Source organism: Eptatretus burgeri, chromosome 6 (genome assembly GCF_056783735.1).
Source record: "Eptatretus burgeri isolate ZD-2024b chromosome 6, Ebu_testis_v1, whole genome shotgun sequence".
NCBI classification, from domain to species: Eukaryota; Metazoa; Chordata; class Myxini; order Myxiniformes; family Myxinidae; genus Eptatretus; species Eptatretus burgeri.
In genome coordinates this window covers 85,454,888-85,469,887 of record NC_140966.1, presented here as the reverse complement: position 1 = coordinate 85,469,887, position 15,000 = coordinate 85,454,888, and the positions used below count along the sequence as shown (strand labels likewise).

Genomic DNA, 15,000 nt, shown 5'->3' with positions numbered 1-15,000 from the left:
TTTTTTTTGTAATGCAGATCACCCTTACTGGTGATCAGCGATTGTAATTAACATATCATCCATAAAGACGATTCAACATCTCTGACAACAAAGGAAATCTGTTCACTGTTCATTGACCCTCCAAACATAGGTGGAGACTCCTCATTTACAAATGTCCATGTACCGGAAGGTGAGATATTTACAAAAATGTAAATTTCCATAATGGTGGAACCTAATTAGCATATAAATGCATTTACAACTATTTGCACTACTTTTACACAAACAGAAAAGTTATGTGTCCTTTAAACACCACAACCATCATTTGTCGCAGTTATGTATTGTATCAGGCCAAGGTAATTAGTTTCAATGATTACTTTGAGTAACATGATTTTCGAACGATTTATTGTGCTTTGTATTTTATGCTAATTAATCTACTTTAAAAATTCAAAAATTATTAAAAAAAAATTCGCCAACCTGGCTTGTATCTGGCAACTGACGTGTGGTCATTGCAAGGAAAGAAAATGGAAATTCTTGCATTTTTGTGGGAATTATTGTCTTTAAGTCAAATTTAATTAATATTGAATGAGCTAATTGGCATAAACAAAATATATTTTAATACGTAAATGTATAAGCTTTAATTTGACACCAATTTTGTGATTTTATGTTTATATTTGACAGAGATATTGACATTTTGCCGATATTTGTGAGATTCGTCTATTTTTGATTGCCATGGAAACAGCTTAATACAGCATAGTGCAAATGAGTTATTTTTCTGTGAAAATCTTTTTTTCTGATACTTGGGATATATATGAACACTGTGGTATCAGTGAAAAATTGTCACAGGGGGGTGCAAGGTAGGTCCCACTGGCCCCTGGCCGAGGTGATCACGTTCACCTGACAAGAGTGGTTATCACGTTCGCCTCACACGCGAAATGTCCCCGGTGGTGGTTCTTCTTTTGGGAAGCCAGTTTTTCATCTTGCCAGACTTCGCCCTGCCGGCCTCCGTTCGCCGGGAGCCCGGTCGTGTGGACGCCTGGGCTGCCACAGGTCCGAGTCCCACTACCCCGTCAGCTCAACGTACCCACACAAAGTGGACAGGTCCGAGTGCAGGCTCTGGTCTTCAGCTCGCCTTTCCCTCTGAGCTGGAGGCCTCAATAAAGGCTGTGGCCACCATTTCGTGTGTGTGTGTGTGTGTGTGTGTGTGTGTGTGTGTGTGTGTGTGTGTGTGTGTGTGTGTGTGTGTGTGTGTGTGTGTGTGTGTGTGTGTGTGTGTGTGTGTGTGTGTGTGTGTGTGTGTGTGTGTGGGCCCATCTGCAAGTAGGAATTGTTTCAGTGCTCTTTGCTGTACATACGTGCATCTCTGTATTCGGATAACTCTGCTTCTTGCGTGCTCCCCCTTTCCCCCATTATAAATAAATACATTTGTTCAATGTATCAGTTCGTTTTTGTGTTTCTTACATTGGCTTAGCATAGTGTGTGTTGGTGAATTACAAAGGCTGTTGCCGCTGTAAAGGGACATTTGGACCGACGGGACTTCGGCAACCATCCGCTCGGGTTGTGCACGGGTCGGGCACGCTAACGGCTCGACTCGTACGGGTGCCGTCGAGGGTGTCAATACTCGGTAGCTCGCCATGTGGATCTCGACGTATTTTGAAGATTGGCAAATAACCTTGTACCACGTGGTGGAATTATTGACGATTCACGGTCCGGTTCGGGACCCGTATCCTTGGAGTTTTCCGAACGGTACGATCTAGATTCCGGGTGTTCGGTAGAGTCGACCCTACTGCTCCACCTTGCGGTCATGCTCGCGGCCGATATCCAGTCCGCAACATTACGTTAAGCAGGATAGGTAAGTTAGCTCCAGCTCGCTGCCCATTGCCCCTCCTGCTTTATTTCGGTAGGTTATATAGGTGTGAGTTAGTAAGTGGTAAGGCTGGTACAGTAGTGCCTGTGATATACCTTGCAGGAGCCGTGGTACCAGAGGAGGGGGCAGTGTTCGGTCTGAGGGGGGCCAAGGGGTTATGCATTCAAAGGGTAATTGGGATGTTTAATTAGGTATGACGTGCTGTTCGAGTTATACCAGGATCTCGATGTAATTAAGTAGGGATTTAGTGGTGATCGACTATCCAGTAAATGTCCATTTCTTTAAGGGGGAAATGATAGTCACGTAATTGGATAGGGAGACGGGTTAGGGTAAGTGTTGATGCGTATTCTCTTTTAGTATTTACCAGACTTGTTGTGACGTGAAAGAACAGTGCTGCGGACGGATCCGCCCCCCCCCGATAACCCCCTCCCCAATTATCGTTATAAATAAACCCCTGTTAAATGTTCAAGTTCATTGTTGTGCTTTCCTTCATTGGCCAAGCAAGGTACATATTGAGAAATACTAAAGCCGTTCATGCCGTAAATTGTTCATTTGGTCCGGCGCGGCTTTGGTAACTTCCGCTCGGTTACGCCGGATCTGAGTCCATGATAGCGACTTGATTCGGACAAAGTCGGCCGAGGGTGTGGTTTCCCCGGTAGTTGGACGGCGTGAGTACTTAGGTAAATTGGAATTAGGCAAGTGGACTCGACCTCACTCCGTTGAAATATTGGCGACGACAGTCCTCAAATGATCCGTGACCTTTCGGAGTTGTCTGAGAGTTACGACCTAAATTCCGGGTGTTCGGTGGGAGACGTGGTGGTCGTTTACCGACCCCCCCGGCCCACAACAATATCGCCTGTGTTTGAGTATAATACAATCCTTACTATAATTCAGACGTGTTTGTGGTTTTGTTTTTGTGGGTTTGTTACTTGTAAAATCGAATATTTTTTTCAAGTATATTGGTCAGTCGATTTTGTTATTATGTCTGTCAATCGCCAACAGGTCACAATTCCAAACCGATCATCACAAAACTTTACCAATTTGTTGGAGTAGTTTCACCCGAGAAGCTTTTTTTAATTTTGGGGTCGAACGTCATCTTGAGGTCAAATTTAATAGTCATTAACTTGATATTTGAACAGGATTTGTGCAGTCCATCACTGAATTGTAAAAACTATTTTGAGGTCAAACTTAAAATCATCAAATTTACTCTGAAAAAGTCAATTTTATCTGATTAACCTGAAAATTATGCAGCAGTTGTATTATGCATCACTGAATTTGAAAAACAAATAATTATTGGGAAGGTGAAATTTGTTTGATAGATTTTGCAAGTATTGTGCTATACACGACGTCTTTTATTGTTTGTTTGTCATGCTAATCCTACAGTTGTGTTGTGAGCCAATTACATCCAGACTTGCAACAGAGGATCACCATGAGCCCAGTTAATGTACAGGGATGTTTTTATCTTTGCTGGTGGTCTTGGGGAGAGGGGAGGGGGTGACAATTCTCTATGTAAATGTGTATCGTGTTATTTAGCGATATTCAACAAGGATTTTGGTTTTGTGATATTCAACAATACATGGGTTGGAGTGAGTGTGTTTCACTGCGTTGTTTATATTTGACTTGTAAGTTATGAGGAAATTATTCAAACTCCAATGATACTTTTTCTTCCAGAAAATGTTCACCTGGAACGGGTAGAACATGGAATAGGAGCTGGAATGGGCCTGCAACGGATGTCAGGGGGCAACACCTGTTACCTGAATACGGTTATTCAGTGTCTTGTTTACACACCAGCCCTTGCACATTATCTCTTGTCTGACGTGCATGGTAAAAAATGTAAGTATGCCATTTGCTCTGACGATGGGTTTTGATGTGTGCTGTCAATCTTGTGCTCATTCTAACAACCAGCAAATAACCAGTCCTTACGGATGGGCTAATTCTCCAACTTTTAAATGTGTTTCCTCCTGTATCCATCTTCTCCACCCCCTGCATCTTCCCCTACCCCTCATTCTTACCTGCATCCCTTGTTTGTCCCTTCAGAGCATCTCACCACCATGACTTGTGTACACATTGTGAACAGTTCACAATGATATTGTCAAAGCTAGTAGCACTTTGTTATGCTGTCCATGTCCACAAATCCTCCACATGGCCTCGCCCTTTTGACAGGTTTACAAAACACAATCTTGCCCAAAACTTCCCTATGATCCACAATCACTGCTTTGTCGGTGCACATATTACATACAACTTACCTTTAGACATTTACGTAATACAGGGGTGGTACTGCGCTCAGCGATGACACCTTCCAAGCTGCTTCTACTGCCATGTAGTTATGGAACTCTCCACCTCTCCTCTTCCACGTAACACATTTGCTGTAGGTGGATTTACATTTTTATGTTTTTGCAAACAGTGAAGATAAATATGAATTGTATTTTTTTTCCAGGTCAGCAAAAACATTGCTGTGTAATGTGTGAAGTTGTATTTATTGCAAACCAAATGTTTGCAGTAAACGACGAAAGTCACATCCATCCTCTATCAATGATTGAAGCCGTAAATCGTAAGTAAAGGTTTTTCCACTTGATGGTGGCAACATTATCTCTATATCTCAGTTTAATGAAATTAATTGAATTTGTGTACCTTACAAAATGATTTCTGCAGCTTCCGAATCAAACGGAAGACCAAATACTGCATTGGAGTCATCAGACGAAACCAGAATAAGTAAAGAGCAAAGATGGGGTCATCAGTTGGAACCTGGATAGGATTCGGGTTTCAGCTGCTTCTCCTCTACCCTCAAACCTATCCAGGCATAGTAGAGTGAGCCTTACAGAAACATTTCTGCAAGATTTCACTTCTCCCTCGACCAGGGATCGGCAACCCAAACAAGGAGAGCCATTTCTTCAAATTTGGTCAAAATCCAATGTCTTCAGTGCCAAAATGCATTTCACCTTGATAAAAAAATCCAAAATCACTGCACACTTCCACTCATTCGTTCCAATTTTTTTCCACCTGTGGTATCAACTTCAACATTCTCATCAACCTCATGCTTCTCCCCAGATATTTTTGACAACTGTTAACCAACATCTCAGATAATCCCAAATCCAAAACAACGATATTTTTCAACTCTATTACAGAGTTTTCCATCCATCGGGCTCACTTGGGCGGCCACCTAAGTCAATTTCTAGCCGCTCAACTGCTTAAACACCCATTTCTGGCCGCCCAAATGACTTAACAACATTGTTCACATGTATATACAACCTTCTATCATCACAAACCTTGATTTCCAGTCTAAAAATCAACACAAAATAGGCCCCAAAAATCCTTTTTAGCCACCATGTTTTAAGTCTCACAACTGATATAGGTTAAGAAACACTTTATTTGCTGGTATAATTCACTATCGGATATTGGTCATTTTCCATATTTAAAATGCATTTTCTGAATATTATGAACCCATAAAATGATGTACCTGAATGTTTTCAACAATAAAATACAAAAATAATGGGACCTTCAATGATTCAATTTTTTTTAAATTGAGATTTGCTATGATGACACCAGCTTTTATCATCTCACTGTCTTCAAAACACCTGCTTTGTATATTCAAAATGACTTCAATTTTGGATAGTTAAACACAGGAAATATTTACAAATAATACTATGAATGTTTCAATGAAATGCTATATTTTTCACAGACAGCATTGGATAAATAACACATTCATATTGTTACGGAAATGGCCCTTATTGGACGACTAAATATAGGATTAGCTCAGAATCCCCATTAAATGCCTGTTTAGCTAGGTCGTATGGTAAAAGGGACGTTATATGTGAGTCGGGTGGTGTAAGAGTGTTTTTATGTTCGTACTGTGGTGGTGAACCGAGAGATCACTCTTCTTCCTCTCCTCTACGGATGATAGGCCCCGCCCAGTCGGCTGAGGGGGGTGTGGCCTGGAGAGAGGGTGTGGCTAGAGGGAGGAAGTGACGCGAAGAGGCGGAGCCTTTTCTCCAGAGAGTGAGGCATGCTCGAAGGAGCGGAAAAAGGAGAAACTGAAGGATTTCAGTTTGGACGAGCGTGGGGTTCTCGAGGTGTGCTCGAAGTCGCTTCGAAGCGAGAAACGAAGGCTTTGTGAAAAGAGCTGTGTGTGGAGAACAGTTGCTCTCAAAAGAGTGCTCGTGTTTTCGAAGCGAGCGAACGTGGGAGAGGCTGCCTGCACATCGAGCCGGCGATCGACTCTTGTGGGGGAGGTGATCAACAGATTCGGCCTGCATCTGGCGTGGAGCCTCTGTCCGGAATCACCTCATGGCTCGACACGTTGTCGATCCGCCTGCAGAGCTCAGACCTCGATCTGGGCATTGTCTGGAGAACAGGCCAGGCCTACATTTGTATGCTGGACCGTGAAAGAGATCGGCTGAGGCCTTTCGTCGACTTTACGCGGGGTCAGAGCGTGTGGAGACCGCGTGAGGTGTGAAAGGGGAAAGGGGAGGACGAGCTCCATTTCGCCAGGCGGCATGTTCGAGCGGGAGTTTGAACCCGTGGACACCCGCTTGTTACGAGCAACATTCGTGCTTCTTGACGTTTCCTCTCGTCCATGAGCCATCACCAAGTACTCTGTCTTGTCTTGCATGCATGCTGTTTGTCTTTGTCTGCACGTGTTGTATAAGGCATATATAGGTAGCGATCCCCTCAAAACCTGTAGACCGTGGTTCCCTAGTTAAAAGTTTCCTGGGGGATAACCAGAAAAGTTAAGTTTCCGGTCGTTATTTGTCCCGTTTTAACTGTTTAATTTTCTCACCTACATGTTACTGTGTGTTCCTAGTTCAGTTTTGTTTCAAAAATCGTGCTATTTTGTGAGTATTTTTGTCGACGTTTTTACCTGGTGTTTGAGGCCTCGGCCTTGGCCTAGGCTTGAGGCCTACCGGTTCCACTCGGTGTTCGATCGTTTTTTTTTTTTGTTTTTTTTCTTCTCCCCATCACCTTCAATTTCTATCCTCCCCACTTTCCAAACATCCCCTATTCTCCCAACTAATCTTTCTTATCTCAAAAAAAAAAAAATACCCAACAACAACACGCTCACCTTCTCCCGATTTTGCTTCTTCTTCTTCCTCTTAACTTCCTCCTCGTCTTCCTCGATTTTTTTTTCTTCACTTCCATGATCTAATCTGTTGAACTCTCTCAAACATTAATATTAACAACAAAAACGATCTTATAATGCTTCATCTTCCTCTTTCACACATGTGGTACTCTTTACTGTTTCACAATGCACCACTCTTCTGCTATTTTAACAGACTGCTCTCATTTCGAGCTCTCCTTCATACCTTGCCTAAAAAAATCCAACTGTTACAGCGTTTCTTCTCTCCATTCTCTGAATTCGTCTTCATTGCATCCATCAAGAATTGTGTTGAATCGCATCTCTGACCGAAAACTTTTAAAAACCCCAGTTTGCCATGGATGTTCGCTTTCCATCAACCATTCTTTTTTTCCCACTTCAGTGCCAACTCACCCCCCTCACCCCTCATCTCACTCTCAAAGCAACTATCCCACTCTTCTCCCTCCAAGCCTCCCTCTCACCTCTCTCAAAAATTCCCCCCTCACCTTTCGCCCACCTTTCATCCCCCTCACTCATCCTTCTCAAAGTTGCCCGCCTCTCATCCACCAAGCTGCCTCCCTCCACTGCCCTCTCACCTCCATCTCTTCACTCCACCTCCTCAAATCCTCAGCTGCCTTCTTCCTTGTCTCTTGTCCCCCCTCTCCCCCAGCACCACAGAGCCTTTTTTCCTCCTCATTCGGCCCCTCCCCTCGCTATTCTGCAATACCCCACACTCTTTCAACAACCCTCCTTACCTCCCCCCCTCATCCCTTGTCCTACCCTCCCCCTCCACCTCCTGCACCCAAAGCCTCCTCCCCTACCTCTTCATTAAAAGTGTGGACCTCAAATATCCGGGGCCTTCGCACAAACCTTTCAGATCTTTCCATACAGGTTGTCACTGACAAACCAGACATTATCTGCCTAAAAGAAACTTTCCTCTCCCAAGACGTGTCTGATTTTGATTTTGACAAATTTCCCTGACAATATCTGCTGCTCTTCCTTCGCTCCAATCAGTTCTTCTGACCACGTCCTTGTCAAAGTGGACATCTCTCTGGCTGTTATCAGAGAACCACCTCACCGCCGTCGAGTCTGGCATTTCACTCAAGCCGACTGGCAGGGTCTCCGAGCAGCCATCAAACTTACAGACTGGTCTCCTATCGCTACTTTCTCAAACATCAACTCATCCTGTGAATTCTTTCAACGAAACTTGCTTTCCCTCATGCACAGATTTATCCCCTCTCGTGTTCAGTTGTCTTACCCTTCGTCCCGCCCTTGGTTTACTGAAGCTTGTGGCGAGGCAGTTGTCCTGAAACAACTTGCCTTTGCCTCATGGAAAGCAAACCCAACTGAGGGCAATCTCAGTTCCTTCCACAAAGCTCGGAACAAGTGTGTATCTACCCTCAGGGGAGCCAGAAAACAACATCTTTGTCATCTCAAGTCTGAACTCTCAAACCTCTCTCCCTCCTCAAAATCCTGTTGGCGTTTAATCAAATCTGTTTCTGGTGTATGTTCCCCCTCCATCCCCTCCCTTACCTCAAATGGCCGCACTGCTGATACCGCACGTGATAAAGCTGAATGTCTAAACTCGGTGTTTGCAGCTAAATCTTGTGTCCTAAACCCATCACTTTCTCTACCCACTTTACCCAGTCGCACCCAACTGTCCCTGGACTCTGTATCCTTTTCTCCTGACAAGGTGGAGAGCTTGCTTTCAAACCTCGAGTCAGATTCTGCAACTGGTTCAGACGGCATCAGCCCACGTGTCCTCAAAGCCTGCTCTTCTGCTCTTGCTCACCCTCTCTCTGTTCTCTTCACCCTCTCATTTGAAGCTGAGTCTTTGGGCCTCTCACTCAATCACCGCAGGTTGGTCGGTGGTCTTTCTGTCTTCTACCGACTCCTCTCCAGTCTTGCCCCCCCCCTGCTATCTCTGCGATTTGTCCCCATCACATACAGGGCGCTCAAGGTCCGCCAACAACCCCCTTCTGGTAAAACTACCAAAATCACGAATAACTGCTCATCTTCACTCTTTCATTCCTATTTTTCCCCGCCTTTGGAATAAACTTCCTCACTCTATTCTTTCCCATTCTTCCCTCCAGGCTTTCAAAACAGCTGTTCACCACCACCTCTTGTCTTCCCCCATCCAAATCCTCGATCTTTTCTACCCCCGATAATCCACCCAAGCCCACTTCCTTCAATTCCCCTGCTTTCCTTCCTGAAAGTCCCTGTAATGTCCATCTTCTCTTCGCCATGTTCCCCGTCCCATCCCCATCCCTCTCCCTTCCACAGTTCACCTAATGTATCTGTTCCCCACTGTTTTGTCCCTTCCACTCCCGCCCCTCTTGTCTCATGCCCCCTTGATTTGAGTTGTGTGTTAGCTCTCATACGAGCCTCGACAAGGTATACAAAAAAAAAACCCCAGACCCCCTGACAGCGAAAGAGGGGAGACCCCTCTCTTCCACTCTCCACCCCCCCCCCGCTCCCACTGAGCGTGGCCGCCCCGGGCCGCTTTGCGGCCCACAAAATTATAAATGTTGGCAGTTTTACCCAAGTCATTATTTCCACCTTCAATGAATCTGTCGAAAGATTTGTAAACATCGAAATAATGGATATGGATATTTCAAATCGCGCCACTTCTTCCATCATGAAAATGTTTTCGTCTCTCTCCACTCATCTCAATGAATTGGTTCTCGGAAAAATATTTTCATTGTCGTCATTTATGTATTCTTCAACTTTTTTTTGCAGGCACAGCAATAGATTTCAATGTAAATGAACAACAAGATGCTCACGAGTTTCTAAAATTCGTTTTGGACTCTTTTCAAAATGCCTGTCTCAGTGGATATGACAAGTATGAACTTTGGGTTTCGGTGTTACTGGAATTTTGCAAATGTTTCTTTATTTTGGAGAATTCAGTGGAGGAAAGAACTGTTTATTGGTGGTTTGGAATTGTCTGTGGGTTGAGGCAGACATGTGCATCTTATTCTCTGCCTTTTCTCAGTTTAGGCTGATTGTTCATGTATTATGTGGAAAAGCTCTTTCTTAGCACCGAATCATTTCTGTAAATGCTTTGTACTTTTTATGGGGTTGTATTTTTAAAATTTACATTTGTGGTGATGGTGTAAATCAAAGCCACAATTCCAGGAAAAAATTAATGGCTCTACACGCTGTCGATCCGCCTGCGGAGCTCAGACCTTGATCTGGGCATTGTCTGGAGAATAAGCCAGGCCTAGATTTGTATGCTGGACCGTGAAAGAGATCGGCCGGGTCGGGGGGGGGGGGGGAAAGTGGTGCTCATGGTTGGTCGATGTGTCGGAGTTCGTGGTTCCTGAGGTGGTGGTTGTGTTGTTGGTCGACCACCCATTCCCCAGTGTTCTGGCCTGCTGGGTGCTCCTTGGTGGTCGCTGGTCTTCGCCCGTGGTCTTCTCCTCGCACTTGGCACGAAGCTGACCGTGTGGGTTTGGGTCCCTCCACATGGTTCGCAAAGGAGCTCACAGGCCCTACGACGACCCAAGCTCCGAAAGTGCGACCTACCAGCCGCGCGCTAGCGGCCAGGTAGCCAGCCGTTCTGACTCCCAGCTGAACTATCCTCCTCGGCTGGAGAGCCGAATAAAGACCCGGTGGGGTCCATTTCTTTTTTGGGTGTGCGTGTCTGTGTGCGGGCCTGTCTTGTCAATTAGAATCGTGTCAGTGCTTTCTTTTGCTCATTGTACATTACATTTCTTTTGGATAACTCTGCTCTTGGTGTGCTCACCCCCCCCCCCCATTGTAAATAAATCCCCTCTTGTTGAATGTACCAGCTCGTTATTTGTCATTTCTGCCATTGGTTTGCCACGATGCATATTGGGGATGAGGAAGGCCGTTGTTACCGTAATCGTGTGATTGGCCGGTAGGGTTCTGGTACTCTCCACTCGGGGTACGACTCAGATCCGACTCGGTAATGGCCCGGATCGTGCAGATCCTGCTGAGGGTGAATTTCCCCAGTAATTAGACTGCATGGGTATTTAGGTATGTTGAAATTAGGCAATTAACCCAACCCCACGTAGTCGACCTATTGGCGATCTTCGGTCTGATAAGGGACCCGTGACCTTTCCGATTTATCTGAAAGGTCCGACCTAAATTCCGGGTGTTCGATGGAGCCGACTCTACTGCTCCCCCAAGCGATTGTGCTCGCCACCGAGACCTGGCCCACAACAGTATTTGCTAGTACTAAATAAATACTAGTTCCCTTAAAAGTAACTTGTTGGTCTATAACGATGGCATGATTAACTTCTCTCAAAAGCTTATTTTATGAACAAATATGTGTAATTGGAATCCTTTGTTTTAAATTTGCTCGTGGATTGACTTAGTATGAAGGGGTGAAAATTTGCTGCAAAGATAAAACAGTTGATTTTTTTTTCCATTTTATTGTCATTTTCAGTGTGGATGAACAGATTGAGGAAACAACAATTATCCACCAAATCTTTAGTGGATACCTGCGATCACAATGTAAGTTGTTTTGTTTTTTTACCTTTGCCACCGAAGGTGGGTGGAGGTTATGTTTTCACCCATCTGTTTGTTTGTTTGCTTGTTTGTGAACGTGTTCCCCGCACAGCGGAAGACGGGGTTTTGCAATCACTTGTGTGTGTCTGTCCGGGCTATAACTTTTTTTTTTACTATTTGAGCCTTTGTCATCAAATTTTCAATCAAGCTTTATTATGAGAATATGAAGAGAAATAAATCATTTTGTTAAAATAATTTTCATTGTTATTATTATTATGATTATCTATTGGTTCACAAAAAAATATTTTCACGAAAAAAAATAAGTGACCACTATATTCGTTATTTGTTGTATGTCTGTCTGTCCCGAGCATAGCTCCGTGGGTTTTAATCAGATCCTGATAAAATTTTGGTGGGAGGTTTATATCATGATCTAGTTGTGTTTTCCTGAAAATGGGCATGGTGCGCCCATTATTGGCGGAGCCACGCCCAAAAAACATGTGTTTTTAGGGGGTAGCCGATTTCATTTTGCATCTTCTCCTAGGGGGTTTGTCGAATCTGGCAGAAGTTTTGGTATTTGGTTAGCCCAATGGCACCTACATAGCCCCATGGAGCTCGATTTTTCATTTTTGTCCCAAGGTCAAGGTCACAAGGTCACGAACTTTGAAAATTTCGAATTTTGACATAAAAATCATACGACCGCCCAAACTCTGAGAGCTAGGATGACAATATTTTTTTGCATAATCTTGAGGTCATTCCCCACCCAAAGTCTTGAAACCATTTTGCTCTTTCTCGAACACCTTGCCCGTGGCGCCCCCTTCAAGTTTGTTTTTACGCTGATTTCATCAAAGTGTGGATAATCCGAGGAGTGTGAAATGCCATATACCCTATATGACGTTATATTGTTCCTGGAATGTTCCAGAGGAAGTTTTGCACCAAAGGTCATAATCCTTGACCTTTGACCTTTAAAGTTCACAAAGGTCAAATTTTCAAAGTTATGGGAATCGAACCGGGTTTTCGACCTTCTTCGATGAACTAACTCCAATAAGCTAGAGCACGTATCCTGTTTCCTTATTTTAATGTCTACAACATTGCTTTGGGACCTTTAAAGGTTATGCAAAGGTCAAAATTTTTAAGTTGTTGAACGAAACCGGGTTTTCGACATTTTGCAGCTAATAATCTGTCACTCGTACCACATCATGTTGATCATTTTTATAACTTGGTCAAACATTATCACATTGTCTCATCCTTGACTTCTGAAACAATCTACATCGTCAAATACCGCTCGTGAACCATTGTCGTCTTCAGACTTGTCTGTATATTAATACTGAAGGACCAATTTTGTGATCCGAGCGGTCGCGTCACGTTTTTCACGGGAATGTGATCTGGACTGAAAGAAACTTCGTACCTGTAAGAGTGCATCGCACATCGTGGCAATAGTCAACCTTCAACTCTGAAGCAGAATCAACACTTTTCGTTTTACATTCCTTTACATGGCGATGTGTGACGTCACTGCTGAGAGGCGTCAGTGCATCATGACATCATTGGTCATTCGCTGATGCCATTACGTCTGTCGTCGACAGACCGTTACCGCCGAGAGGTGTAATTCCACTCCTCGAAAATAGCGTCTGCAATGTAAAACCCTCTTCTGCACATGCTGACTACCTCAGAATGTGAATTTCACACAAAAAATGTAACAAGAAACATTGTATCTTTTATGTATTAATACTGAAGGACCAATTTTGTGCTGCTCCTAGCGGTCGCGTCACGTTTTTCTCGGTACTGTGACCTGGACTGAAAGAAACTCCGTACCTGTAAGAGTGCATCACACATAGTGGCAACAGTCAACTTTAAACTCTGAAGCAGAATAAACACTTTTCGTTGAGACGGGGGCGAGGAGTGAAGAGGCGGGAGCGGGGGATGAAGAGATGGGGGCAGGGAGTGAAGAGGCGGGGGGCAAGGTAAGCAAATTTTTGGCGGTGGTAAGTAAATTGAAAGCAGGAGACGGGGGGGGGGGAATGGGGCGGCTGCTGGGGTGAATTAGGTGGGGTTGAGTGTGAGGGGTGTGCTGGGGGGGTGGGGAGTGAAGAGGCGGGGGCGGGGCCGGGGTAATTACATTTTTGGGTGGGGGTAAGCAAATTGAAGGCGTGTGGGAATGGGACAGGGGTGGGGGATGAGTAGGCGGGGGCAAGCATGCCCTGTCCAGTCCATGTCCCTCGAGTGTGGGTGAGCTGTTGAGGGTAGTTGAATGAACGGAATCCGTCTGTGACGGGGTTTCGGCTAGTTGTTATTTCGTCTTGGACCCTTTTTTGCCCTTGTTTTGCATTTTTTTTTTCTCACCAATCACTTGTCTGATTGACACAAAATTTTCAGGGTTGTATCTTTTTAATGATATTTTAATGATAATTGTGATGTCATAGGTCATGTGGTATGACAGCCATCTTCGACTAAATGCAAAAAATTAGAACATTATATATCTGAAACCACTGATCGGGAAAATTTTGAACTTGGCACATCTCCCCCAGATCAAATCACAGTTTTGCCAATTCATCAGTCAAATATGCCTGATCAAATTCAAAAATGCAGTTTGAGGGTAATTATCAGAGACCAGTTAAAATCGTATGACAATGATCTTCAGGCACTTACCCTACAGACTTTGAGTCATGAACACGTTGAACTCTGTTCAAAGTTTGCAAAGTTGGTTGGAGACTGACTCCCACAATGGCTGCAACCAAAGCAGTCTGAGCAATGGAAACTATGCCATTGTGACAGGTGCATAGAAATCAGATGCAGAACCAAAAGATGTGGAAGTTCAGTGCCTTATCTTGCCAGACTTATGATGGACTCATGATAACTATTTTGATGCATTTCCATTGCTATGTATGATAATAATTGTATTGAATACAGTTTAAGTTGTTAATGTATTTCCTTATTGAAATTATTGTTATGTTATATATATAAGAATTGCATTGAATATTCCTTCAATTAATTGTTTTAACTCATTGTATTTTATTCCAAGTGGAAGAAGATTGTTTTAGCCTGATGTTCCACAGAGGATGAAGAGGATTAATAATAATAATCCATCCATCCATTGGGACCATACTCTGTGCAGAGCATTGGTGCTGTCTTAGCAGTCTGCTTGGCTATTGGACACAATCCTGGACAGGTCGCCACTCCAACGCAGGGTTCCAGCAAACTGGCACTCATTTTGCCGACCTCAGAAGGATGACAGGCAGAGTCAACCCCACCTGGTATTAATTCAACAGACAAGTGGTATTTGAACTCAGGATCCAAGGATCCCAAACCCACCACCCTAACCATGAACCCAACAGCAGGCATAATCACAATCATCCATCATCAACAATCATCCATCATCAACAATCATTCATCATCCTTCATCCACAATCATTCATCATCCTTCATCCACAATCATCCATCATCTTCCATCATTCATCCTCCATCATCCATCATCTACAATCATCCATCATTCTCATGACACATTGTGTGCATGTGTGAAAATCATTGAAAAAATAGAAAAGGCCTGGCCAATTTCCGCCAGTGCTGGGGATATCCAGGGTCAGGTCTTGGACACAGAAAAAATACCCCTCTCCTGTGA

The 15,000-nt window shown here is 44.0% G+C and overlaps 1 protein-coding gene across 1 annotated transcript in view; it reads left to right on the top strand.

Moving 5' to 3' along the window:
• Positions 1–15,000, top strand: part of LOC147025238 (ubiquitin carboxyl-terminal hydrolase 17-like protein 6) — a 38,221-nt gene that overhangs the window by 2,615 nt on the left and 20,606 nt on the right. The window contains exons 2-5 of the mRNA XM_085886012.1: positions 3,515–3,676; positions 4,281–4,394; positions 9,654–9,756; positions 11,326–11,393. Coding sequence (XP_085742138.1) covers positions 3,559–3,676; positions 4,281–4,394; positions 9,654–9,756; positions 11,326–11,393 — 403 coding nt within the window. The 5' untranslated portion in view covers positions 3,515–3,558. The remainder of the gene's footprint in view (positions 1–3,514; positions 3,677–4,280; positions 4,395–9,653; positions 9,757–11,325; positions 11,394–15,000) is intronic.